This window comes from Bos mutus, chromosome 14 (assembly GCF_027580195.1).
Source record: "Bos mutus isolate GX-2022 chromosome 14, NWIPB_WYAK_1.1, whole genome shotgun sequence".
In the NCBI taxonomy this organism is placed as follows: domain Eukaryota; kingdom Metazoa; phylum Chordata; class Mammalia; order Artiodactyla; family Bovidae; genus Bos; species Bos mutus.
Window position 1 is genome coordinate 12,759,234 of NC_091630.1, and position 12,527 is coordinate 12,771,760.

Here is a 12,527-nt window from a genome sequence, read left to right on the forward strand (position 1 = left end):
AGGTCCCAACCTCATATGTGTCCCTCTCATTCTGCCCACTCCATTGGTTGTAGAAGAGCCTCTCTTTGCCAGTTTCCAGGTTGTTTTCAGCGATGTAGATGTATTTTTGATGTGTTCACTGGGGGAGAAGTGAGCTCAGTGTCCTCCTGAAATGATTAGTCTTTTAAAAAAGTTTTTTTAACTTATTTTTTCTTCTCCATTATGTTTTTTATAGGGTATTGAATATAGTCCCTGTGCTATACGACAGGACCTTGTTGTCTGTCCATCCGATACGCTTGCATCTGCTAGTCCCAGATTCCCAATCCATCCTTCCCCCTTGGCAACTGCAGGTCTGTTTTCTGTGTGTGCCTGTTTCAGTTTTGTAGATAAGTTTATTTGTGTTGTATTTTAGATTCCACAAATAAGTGGTGTCACATGGTATTTTCTTTGTTTTTCTGATTTCACTTAATCTGATAATCTCTAGGTTCATCCATATTGCTGCATGTGACATTATTTCATTCTTTTTTATGTCTGAGTACATCAAAGCTGTATATTGTCACCCTGCTTGTTTAACTTATATGCAGAGTACATCATGAGAAATGCTGGGCTGGAAGAAGCACAAGCTGGAATCAAGATTGACGGGAGAAATATCAATAACCTCACATATGCAGATGACACCACCCTTATGGCAGAAAGTGAAGAGGAACTAAAAAGCCTCTTGATGAAAGAGGAGAGTGAAAAAGTTGGCTTAAAACTCAACATTCAGAAAACGAAGATCATGGCATCTGGTCCCATCATTTCATGGGAAATAGATGGGGAAACAGTGGAAACAGTGTCAGACTTTATTTTTTTGAGCTCCAAAATCAGTGCAGATGGTGACTGCAGCCATGAAATTAAAAGACGCTTACTCCTTGGAAGAAAAGTTATGACCAACCTAGATAGCATATTGAAAAGCAGAGACAGTACTTTGCCAACAAAGGTCTGTCTAGTCAAGGCTATGGTTTTTCCTATGGTCATGTATGGATGTGAGAGTTGGACTGTGAAGAAGGCTGAGCGCCAAAGAATTGATGCTTTTGAACTGTGGTGTTGGAGAAGACTCTTGAGAGTCCCTTGGACTGCAAGTAGATCCAACCAGTCCATTCTGAAGGAGATCAGCCCTGGGATTTCTTTGGAAGGACTGATGCTAAAGCTGAAACTCCAGTACTTTGGCCACCTCATGCGAAGAGTTGACTCATTGGAAAAGACCCTGATGCTGGGAGGGATTGGGGGCAGGAGGAGAAGGGGACAACAGAGGATGAGATGGCTGGATGGCATCTGACTTGATGGACGTGAGTCTGAGTGAACTCCGGGAGTTGGTGATGGACAGGGAAGCCTGGAGTGCTGCGATTCATGGGGTCGCAGAGATTCGGACACGACTGAGCGACTGAACTGAACTGAACATTCCATTGTATGTATGTGCCCACATCTTTAAAGGATTACTCTTGATGCTATATTTAGAATAGACCATATGCCATGGGATCTGAACACTAAACATTGAGAGAGACCCACCCAGCACCAAGACCATTAAAAATTCTTTTTTTTATTTGGAAATACTTTCATGCGCACAGGAGTAAGAATAGTACGAAGAATACCGATATGCCCTTTTGTTAATATTTGGCCCCATTTGCTCTATCAAGTTGTTCTCCTTCTCTCTGTCTTCCTTCCTTTCTCTCCCTCTCTTTTTCTCTCTCTGTATACACACACATGTATATGTACACACATTAATGCACTGTGTTTCTTTTTATGAATCATTTTACTGTAACTTGACTACACCATGCCCCTTTACTCATAAACTTGAGCAATATTTCATTAGCACAAGAATATTCTCTTTCATAACACTTACCAGTTTGAGTAAATTTGAGACAGATACACTAGTTTTATTTAATCTACCTTCTGGTTTCCAGTTTTGTTGAACGATTGAATGATGTTTTTTATGGCATCTTTAAACCCTTCTGTACAGAATCCAAACTAAGATCACATATTACATTTAAGCTTTCATGTCTCTTTTGCCTCCTTTTATCTGGAGCATTTCCACAGCTTTTCTTTGTCTTCTATTAAACACTGACATTAAAAAAAACCATATTGTTCCTTTAAAAATCTTGAATATTTCTCATTTGGAGTTTTTGTCACAATTATATTATACATTTCTAATCTAATACTTAATGTCTTAATGGTGTATGTCCTTCTCAGGGAATCACAATGAGGCATGACATGGCTGTGTGCCTCTTATTTGTGATAGCAATTTTGGCCACTGGTCAAGATGTTAATATTTTTTTCCTGTTGAATGTGAGGAGACATTCTAAGACCATGGTCCTCATCAAAATTTACCTCATATACAGCCAATAGGTACATGAAAATGTGTTCAGCGTCACTTTGAGAGAAGTGCAAATCAGAACCACAGTGAGGCGTCACCGCACACCTATTAGAATAGCTGTCATCAAAAAGACAAGAAACAACAAACGCTGAGGCTGTGGAGTAAAGGGAACCCTTTGCACTGTTGGTGGGAGTGCAAATTGGTGCAGCTGCTATGGAAAATGGTATGAGATTCCTAAAAGATTAGAACTACTACAAAATCTAGTAATTCCATTTCTGGGTATTTAGCCAAAGGAAATGAAAACACTAATTTGAAAAAAATAGTTGCACCTCCTTGTTCATCACGGCATTATTACAGTAGCCGAAGTATGGAAGCCACCCAAGTGTCCGTTGGTGGATGACTGGATAAAGATGTGGTTTATCGGGACTTCTCTCGTGGTACAGTGGATAAGAATCTGCAGTACAGGGGACACGGGTTCGATCCCTGGTCCAGGCAGATTCTCCATGCCGTGGGCAACTGAAGCCTATGTGCCACAGCTGTTGAGCCCATGAGCTGCAGCTCCTGAAGCCTGAGCGCCCTAGAGCCTGCCCATGGCAACCCCTGAGTCCACCTGCTGCATCTGCTGAAACCCGGCCACCTTGGAGCGTGTGCTCCACCACGGAAGCCACCACAGTGAGAAGCCTGTGCACTGCACCAGAGAGTCACCCCAGCGCACTGCAACTCGGGAACGCCCGTGGGCAGCAACGAAGACCCAGTGCAGCCAAAAATATAAATATGTAAATATATTCTTAGAAAAGATGAGGTATATCTACACAATGAGTTATTACTTACCATAAAGAAGAAGGAAACCTTGCCATTTGTGACAACACAGATGGACCTTGAGGGCTTCATGTACGTGAAATGAGTTTGACAAAGACAAATACCATACGATCTCACTTATAGTGGAATCTAAAGCAAAAGCAAAACAAACAAAAAATTCGCAAGCCCATAGATACAGGGAACAGATTGGTGGTCGCCAGAGACAGGGTTAGGAGATGGGTGAGAGGAGTGATTGTGGTTAAAAAGTAGAAACTTGCCATTGTAAGTAAATAAGGCGTGGGCATGAATGCACAGCTAATACTGTTACTATGCATTTGAAAGTTGCTAATAGAGCAGACCTTAAAAGCTCTTGACATACACAGATTTCTAATTTTGTGTGGTGATAATAGATATTCTATGGTGATCTTTCACAATATATAGGTAGGTAGGTAGGTATGTAGGTAGGTTTAGTTGCTCAGTCATGTCCGACTCTTTGCGACCCCATGGACTGTAGCCCACCACGCTCATATCAAATCATGTTGTATACTTAAAGCAATGAAACTGTTATGTGTCAATTATAGCTCAGTTAGAAAAAATTTTCCTCCTAGATTTAGCATGCATTGATGATTCTTGCCAGAACTTAACAAGGCCATTCTTAATCAATAGTAAGTTAGGGAGAGAGTCTAGCAGTCTTTTAAAAAGTTAGTGAATGAACGAGTGAGTTTATTTAAATGTACCACAGTTAAATTCACTTTTTGTGGTATGTAGACCTATAGGTTTTGAAAACTGCTTCAAGTCCTGTAGGTACCATCAGAGTCGTGATACAGAACAGTTCCATCAGCCTGAAAGATTCCCGTATGTGTCCCTTTGCAGTCAGCCCCTGCCCTCTCCACAGTCTTCTCCATGTGCGTGAGATAAGCTTCTACCTTTTTGAGCCATAATTTCTGTATTTGTAGAATGAATGTGTTGATAAGGACCCTGTGAGTTTGTTCTGATGATTGTGATCGGGTAACATCATGGTACCTACACAGGGCCTGGAACTTGTAGACATTTGATAAACAATATTTCCTTCTCTGCTTCCTCTGAAAAGCCTCTGGTTCTATTTACTAGGTTTATCGTCAGAGTTAAAAAATATTTTTGCTATCACTAACCAAGTGAGGATTGTTTTTCTTCCCTTCCACTTATTTTTTTAAAACTCCACTGGAAAATTTCAATCATATATAGAATGCAGTATGTCCATATACAGAGAGAGAAATATAATGAACCCTCATGTACCCCGTCACCCACCTCCAGCTGTTACCTGCTCAAGGCCAATCTTGTTTTTCATCTTTACTCCTCAGCCACATCAGGTTATTTTGAAGTTAAGTTTCAGATGAATTTTTCCACCTGCAGATATTTCAATTTGCATCTCTAAAAGAATTCACTTAAAAAAAAAACACTACTATTATTATATATTAAAAATTTAAAATAATTCCTTAATATCATTAAACATCTGGTGTTCAAATTTTCCTAGTTGTCTCTCTCTTTAAATCCGGATTCAAATAGGTCTATATGTGACTGGTTGATCTTTCTTAAATTTTTTTAAAACAAAATGTCCCCCCTCCTTTGTTTTTCCTTATAACTTTTTTAGAAGAATTGCTGGTATTTTTGAATGCAGACCTTGAGGATATTTTTGAATAAGCACCAAGTAATCTTTGGCTTTTACTTAGGTAACTCATAATGGTGACAATTTAACCGATATATAACTTCAAGGAAAAATTAAATGCAGAGAAGACTGAATTACGTGATTTTATGGTTATAAATAGTGATTTCTGAGACTCTGAGTAGTGCAGTTGTTAATGTTTTTAAACCCTGTTTATAGATTAAGGACTCTGTCTCTGAGAAAACAATTGGACTGATGCGAATGCAGTTTTGGAAGAAAACTGTGGATGATATATACAGTGACAATCCACCACATCAGCCTGTGGCCATTGAACTGTGGAAGGTAAAACAGAAACAGCTACTTTTCATTTGTAAGAATGTTGTTTAAGCATACTTTTTGTTACATACAAGTTAGATAGTGGCAATGGGGAATCTATCCTGAAAATATTCTTGGGCTCACGTAACGTTCAGATATATATTAGTTTTGACAGAATTTAAAATCATTAACAAGTAATTTACACACATCTTTAGTGTGTTTATTAAAAGAAGAAAGTCAGATATATATTAGTTTTGACAGAATTTAAAATCATTAACAAGTAATTTACACACATCTTTAGTGTGTTTATTAAAAGAAGAAAGAGGAATTTGGTCTGTTTATGTTATAAATTATTTTCCACATGTTTGGTTGCAGAATTTAAGCCCTACAAATTTTGAAACAATGACATTTTAAATTTTCTATTCTATCTGCCAAGTAGCTCCTTATTCCAGTGCTTTAGTTCATACGCTGGACTGTAGAAAATGATGCATTGATCTTTTGTGCTCTTATCATTCCTAAAGCTGCCTTGTCTAGTTTCATAGAATTGCCTCTTTGTTGATGAAGTTTAGGTATCTGAGAATGGAAGCCTATGGGCGAGGTTGTTATTTGTACACTAAGATGTATTTGGTAGTTTTACATTAAAGCTCTATGGATTCCTCATTCACAACTAGCCTTACACAGTTTAAAAATACATTGAACTAGCAGCAGAGAACAGGGTTTAGGCTCCTTTTGTCATTGATCTGTGTCCCTGTTGTCACATCGTAAGTGCCAGAAGACAGCGTCTGTCCCAGGAGCCTCTGACAGACCTGAGTGGTACACTCCTTCTCAGGTCTGTGCCCCAGCAGAGGCAGGCCCCTTTTCTTGGCCCCAGATTGACTTCACAGAACCTCAGTAATTGGAGAACCAGGCCCCTCCATCAGGGACTGGGAAGGAAAAATGGATGGGAAGCTCTTGAGTATCGGATTAGCTGTTTCCCTTTAGTCATCCCACTTCAAGAACTTCATCCTGGCTGACTCAGTTTAAAGGAAAGTTTCTCCAAAATCCAGAAACTACTTATTTTATATACAAACCTGACTGCGTTAGAAGTTTATGCTAAGACTTGTATTGAAGATTCTGGCCTTTGTCAGGAAATAACTTGAAAGATCAGAGATTTATTTAACATAAATTTATCTTGTCTTAGCTTCATTTAAATGCCAGAAGACATATCTGATTTACAGAATGTTTACATGTATGACAATTTGTCCAGTTTTAAAAGCTGCTTAAATTTTGATGATTAATGTTGGCCAGGTCTCTGATATGACAGGTATTGCAGATTAACATGAACATTTGAAAGAAGCAGGTAGTGTTCAGAGCGGTTGTCCTGATTGTGTGTTTTTTACTTCTTCCCATTCTTCTGGAGCACATACTTATTGCGCCACTGTCCAGTCAGACTTTCCACTGATTGCTTAAAGAGCTTCAGGTTCTTCAGAAGATTAAATAGGGGAACAGAGAGTACATTCCTGCTGCGCTGTTTCATTGGTGCTTTTAGAGCACAGAATAGATGAATTCCTATAATTTCTAATAATTATAGCCATGATTTTTATTCCATTTGGCTTCTATTTGCAAAGTTTTGATACCTTTATTTAACAGGTTTTCAGCTTCTTATGTGTTTTTTTATCTTGATCTCTGATGTCCTTCAGAATCAGACAGAACTCTGTTTTGTGGTCAAGGAACTGCAGCTGTTACAGCGTCAGACTTGAGTAAATAGGAGTCTGACTTTTCAGTGGTTTAGTATCTGCTGAGTACTTTTATGTGCCAGGAATGGTGCTTGATGGTGTGGTTACAAAGATCAAACAAGCCCTGCCCTTCTCAGACATGTACAAAACAAAATGAGAGCAAGACTGAAGTGACTGAGGTATCCCAGGCTGATTCTTGGAACTGGGGGGAGAGGCCTGTGGGAGTGCTGCTGTGTAATTGTAGCAATGCTGAGAGCACTTCCAGACCAGCTCTTTGCAGCCCTCATAGCTTCTGCTGCTTTCCTGTCGGGCAAGGTGGGCTCCATTCTGCACACTTCCATCCTTTGCCACTTGCGTGTGTGTTGATGAGCCTGCCAGCCTTTACATTAGTATCAGTGACATCTTAGAGTCTCAGTTGAAGTGTGGGATATCCTGGAGACTTTATGTTTCACTACTGTATTTCTTGTGAAAATATATTATACTTAGTGTTGACTTGGCACAAAAGCAGTGTTTACCTTATTTGGAAATAGCTTCAAAATTTTAGGAAGGTTACAAAATTAAAAATCTTGTAAGAACACTTCTATGTCGTTCACTCACATTTACCTGTTGTTAACATTTTATCCTATTTGTTAATCATTTGTGTGTGCTCACTCGTGTGTGTGTGTGTGTGTGCTGGCATGATCTCTGTATATTTTCACACATAATTTTTTTAATTTTTTTAAATCATTTGAGTATAAGTTGCATACGTCATGTCCCTTTATTTCTCAATACTTTAGTATTTCCTAAGAATACAGATATTCTCTTATTTAACCAGAATAGTTACTGACTTTAGTAAATTTAACTTTGAAATAACTTTCATCTGATTTTCCAGTCATATTCCAATTTTGTCAGTTGACCTAATGATATACATTAATGTATTTTTCCCCTCTATTGTAGGATCCAGTCAGGTATTTTTCAGTCATATCTGTTTAGCCTACTTTAATCTGGAACATTTCCATAGTTTTTCTTTGTCTTCTATGACATTGACATGTTTGAAGTGTATAACATCTTTTTTTTTTGTAGTAGAACATTCCTCATTTTGGATTTGTCTAATATTTTATCCTGCTTAGATGGTTCAGGTTATGCGCTCTTGGCCAGAATACTGCATCAGTGATGTATTCTTGGAGTGTCACATCTGGAGACACATTCTGTCCATCCGTCCTTTATTGCATTGTTCATTTTCATTAACATTCAAGATGTTGTCCGGTTCTCCCAATGTGTAGTCTACTGTATAATTAGAATTTCCCTTGCAACTAATCAACTTTAAGACAATGCAAATATCCTACTCCTCATCAGTTTCCTGTGAAACGTAACATTCACTGATGGTTCTTATCCAGTCTTTACTATTATGATTACAGAATGATAATGTCCCAACTCTAATGCTCTGTTCACATTTACCACTTGGCATGCTACTGTAAGCAACTGCTCTCACTCTCCTATATTATTTATTTGTTTATTAATTATTGGTATAAACTGCATTTTTGTCCAGTATTTTATAAATCATTGCTTGCATGCATGCTTATTCGCTTAGTTGTGTCCAACTCTTTCAGACCCTATGGACTGTGGCCCACCAAGTTCCTCTGTCTATAGTATTTCCCAAGCAAGAATACTGGAGTGGGTTGCCATTTCCTCTTCCAAGGGATCTTCCCAACCCAGGGAATGAACCCTTGTCTCTTATGTCTCCTACACTGGCAGGCAGATTATACCTCATTACTGTACTTAATTATTTGGTATTCATATAGTCCCATATTTGGACAATGAGAGTCCCTTCAGACTGGCTCCTGTGTCCTAACATGCCTCCTATCTTTTTTTTTTTTTTTTTTTTTTTGCACTTTCTATTTTCTGGCACAATAAAATGGTTCAGGATCCTCTCGAATCTCCCTTTTTCCAGCTCTGGAATCCCCTTTTTTAGAGTCTGTTTCCTTTGATGGAAATGGTATTAGAGACCAAGATCTAAGCACTAAGTGTGCTCTTTCTTAATGGAGTGTCTTTACTTGTAAGATAACACTGTACCCTGCAGATTGTTTTCTTTGGAGCTGTATTAGCCTTTTCTTTTTTATAAAGTGGTTATTTTCATTAAATAGGGTCTTCATTTTATGGAAAGAAGTTTGTAATAAGCATGGAAGTCGAGGCATACCACATAGAGAAGCTTGCTCTGCTTAATTCTTGTGTTTTTGTTTGTTTTGAAAGTGGATTCACTAATTACTAATAGTATAAGGAAAAGAGTAGTGAAAAAGTTTTGGATATATTATCTTTACTTGAAAATGTTTTAAAATGTTTTCTAGGGACATTTTCTTTTTCCCTAGGTTTTTAACATAGCTGTCTGGTGATGAGTTATTACAGATGTTCCCTGGCCTGGTTTTGTATTTGGTTTGTTTATGTTATTCAGGTCTACAGAAGTCATTTGTAGTACTTTCCAAAAACTTAAAACTTTTTTTTTTAGGCTGTCAGAAGACATAATCTGACTAAAAGATGGCTTATGAAAATCATTGATGAAAGAGTAAGTTGCAGTTGCTCAAGTCTTGTTTTTTCTCCTCTTTTAATCCTTATGCTAATTCTTCAGGGAAGAAATGTTTTAATATGTATATTAATATTTTGGAGGAAGCAGACTTTTAGAGAACTATGCCATTTTATCTGTTCTCCATCACTGCATGCCACCTACCTCAGCTCCTACCCCGGTACCTGGAGACAGACAGGTGAACGGGCGTCCAGGCAGAGGCATGCATGTGCATATCATACTCTACTATTTTGGTGTTTTTTTAAAAATAGAAAATGTTCAGACTTATATAAAAGTAGAGAAAATAGTGTCACCTAGCTTTAATAGTTATAAACCCATGTCCAGTGTTTTTTCATTTTTTTTTCTACCAACTTCCCTCACTAAACCGTATTTGATTATTTTAAAGTAAACCCCAGACATGTTATCATTTGATCTGTAAATAAAAAGTGTATAAAACAGATAATCAACAAGGACCTATTGTATAGCACGGGAAGCCCAGTTCCGTAATGACTGGGTGACTGAACAACAACACAGTCTAAGGTGGGGGCTTCCCTGATGGCTCAGTGGTGAAGAACCTGCGTGCCGATGAAAAAGTCACAGGTTTGATCCCTGGGTTGGGAAGATTCCCTGAAGGCCTCCCTGTCCCTTGTCATCTCCCAAAGTTTGCCCAAGTTCATGTCCATTGCATCAGTGATGCCATCCAACCATCTCATCCCCGAAGGCCCCCTTCTGTCCTCAGTCTTTCCCAGCATCAGGGACTTTTCCAGTGAGTCAGCTGGAGGAGGAAATGGCAAACCACCACAGCATACTTGCTGTGAGAACCTCATGAACTGTATAAAAAGACCTTAGACTTTAGAAGCAAGTAAAAATTAAGCCAACCCCACGTCTGTGGTGATTTGTGCATTGAGATTATTCCTGAGGTATTATTCTGAGGGGTGATTTGTAAGTAGTGAACATGTAGGATCTTATTTTATTGTGTAATAAACAGTTCATACCAATAGTTTTAATTATTTAATAGTCATTTCTTTAGGGGAAAAATTGTGCATTTTTAAAATAAGTTATTAACCATCAAACAAATAAAACATTTTGTTTGTAGGAAAAAAATTTGGATGACAAAGCATATCGTAATATCCAGGAACTAGAAAATTATGCTGAAAATACACAGAGTTCTCTTCTTTATCTAACACTAGAAATATTGGGTAAGTTTTTTTTTTTTTTCCTATTTTATACTTCTCTTTCTTAAAGAAAATACTTTTTTTTAATTGAAGTATAGTCGATCTACATTATGTTAATTTCAGGTATGTAGGAAAGTGATTCAGTTACATATATACTTTTTTTTTTCAGATTCTTTTTCGTTGTAGTTATAAGAGCTGAATATAGTTCCTGTGCTAAACCCTTGTTGTTTATTCTATATGATGATGAGCATCTGGCAGCCCCAGGCTCCTACTTCGCCCCTCCCACTGCTTCCCCTTTGGTAACTGCCAGTCTGTTTTCTAAGTCTGTAAGTCTGTTTCTGTTTTGTAAGTAGGTTCATTTGTATGATTTTTCAGATCCCACATATAAGTGGATCATATAGTATCTGTCTTTGTCTGATTTACCACTCAGTACGGTAATCCCTAGTCCATCCGTGTTGCTGCAAGTGGCAGCGTTTCCTTCTGCTTCTATGGCTGAGTTGTGTTCCCTTGTGTGTGTGCACCACATCTTACTCTGTTCATCTGCTGATGGACAGTTTGGCTGTTTCTATGTCTTGACTATTGTAAATAGTGTTGCTGTGAATATTGTGGTGCATATATCTTTTCAAATGAGACTTTTCATCTTTTCTGGATATATGCCCAGGCATAAACTTGCTGGATCATATGGTAACTCTGTTATTAGTTTTTTAAGGACCCTCCATACTGTTAACATACAATTTGACAGTCTAACCAGTTTAACGTTAAAATTTTTCTTTGCACCAACTGTAAAGGACTAGCTTTTCTGTTTCTTTCAAGGTAGAATGGAAATATAATAAATATATACCTTTCTTTGGAATGGAATGCAGACTAATGAAAATACCCAGATTCTCATAAAAGTACTTTAGCTGCCTCATGCTATAATTAATAATCTGGTAATTGCAGATGATTTTACTTTTTTATGCAACCCTTACTGTTTGGAAGCCCTATGACCTGACTCCTTTCTTCTTTGTCAATAATACTTTCCCATGTTTAAGACAAAGGTTGAAGAAATAAAACTCTGTAAGTTTTTATGAGATTTTTCTTAAAAAAAAAACAAAACCCCAAACTATGGAGTTTAGATATTTTTGCTCCTTTGACTCTATTCTAAGTTGGTGAGGGCTTATTGTCATGAGGATTGTAATGGAATTATTTGGGGCAAGGACAATACCATCCATTTGAAGAAAACAGTATGTCTTTATGTCAGCCTAAAAGAATAATACAAGTCCTTGCCCAGTTTCCCAGGCCTGTTCTGCCTGCCCATTCAGTGACATGTTTGCCAACGCAGTGAAAGGAGGGTGCAAAGAGCAGAAAGTCTGTTAGGCATATACTTAAAATGAGGTCATATGGAAATTGCACTGAGGAGAAGAAATGCAAGACTTGCAGTGTTTTTCACAAGAGTTGATTAAAATTCCAAATGTGCTCTTGGTATGCTGTCGTCTGAGGAAACCTTCTATTTAAAAGTTGACGTTCAGAAGCCTGTTACTGGTAAATGATCAGCTTGTCTTTGTGCCCAGTTTTGCTCACATAAATCCTGTTTTTCAGATATGAAACACAGGATAAACACCTTTTACGTGTTAAGGTGATTTCCCTATGCTGCTTGTATTCACTTGTTACGCATTTGAAGAGAAAAGAGCGGCCTAATTGTTAGATTTCTGAAATCACAGGCATAAAGGATCTTCATGCAGACCATGCCGCCAGTCACATCGGAAAAGCACAAGGCATCGTCACTTGCTTGAGAGCCACCCCCTATCACGGGAGCAGAAGAAGGGTGTTCCTTCCCATGGATATCTGTATGCTGGTAAGGCTGTTACTTGGACTCCTAATTATTTACCTTAAGAATATGGGGAGGGACATTTCTCTTCTTGTTCTTTAGTCTGTTCTAGAGAAGGCAGTGGCAACCCACTCCAGTACTCTTGCCTGGAAAATCCCACGGGCAGAGGAGCCTGGTAGGCAGCAGTCCATGGGGTCGCAAAGAGTC

General features: G+C 38.2%; 1 protein-coding gene across 6 annotated transcripts in view; it reads left to right on the top strand.

Moving 5' to 3' along the window:
- NDUFAF6 (NADH:ubiquinone oxidoreductase complex assembly factor 6) overlaps positions 1-12,527 on the top strand; it is a 50,466-nt gene that overhangs the window by 13,105 nt on the left and 24,834 nt on the right. For 4 of the 6 annotated variants that reach the window (XM_070382994.1, XM_070382993.1, XM_070382995.1 and 1 more), the window contains exons 3-6: positions 4,992-5,114; positions 9,285-9,341; positions 10,435-10,537; positions 12,214-12,347. In XM_070382994.1, the coding sequence (XP_070239095.1) occupies positions 4,992-5,114; positions 9,285-9,341; positions 10,435-10,537; positions 12,214-12,347 (417 nt within the window). Of the gene's footprint in view, positions 1-214; positions 330-4,991; positions 5,115-9,284; positions 9,342-10,434; positions 10,538-12,213; positions 12,348-12,527 lie in introns of all 6 variants that reach the window. The other 2 variants (XM_070382996.1, XM_070382997.1) reach the window with 1 other exon arrangement.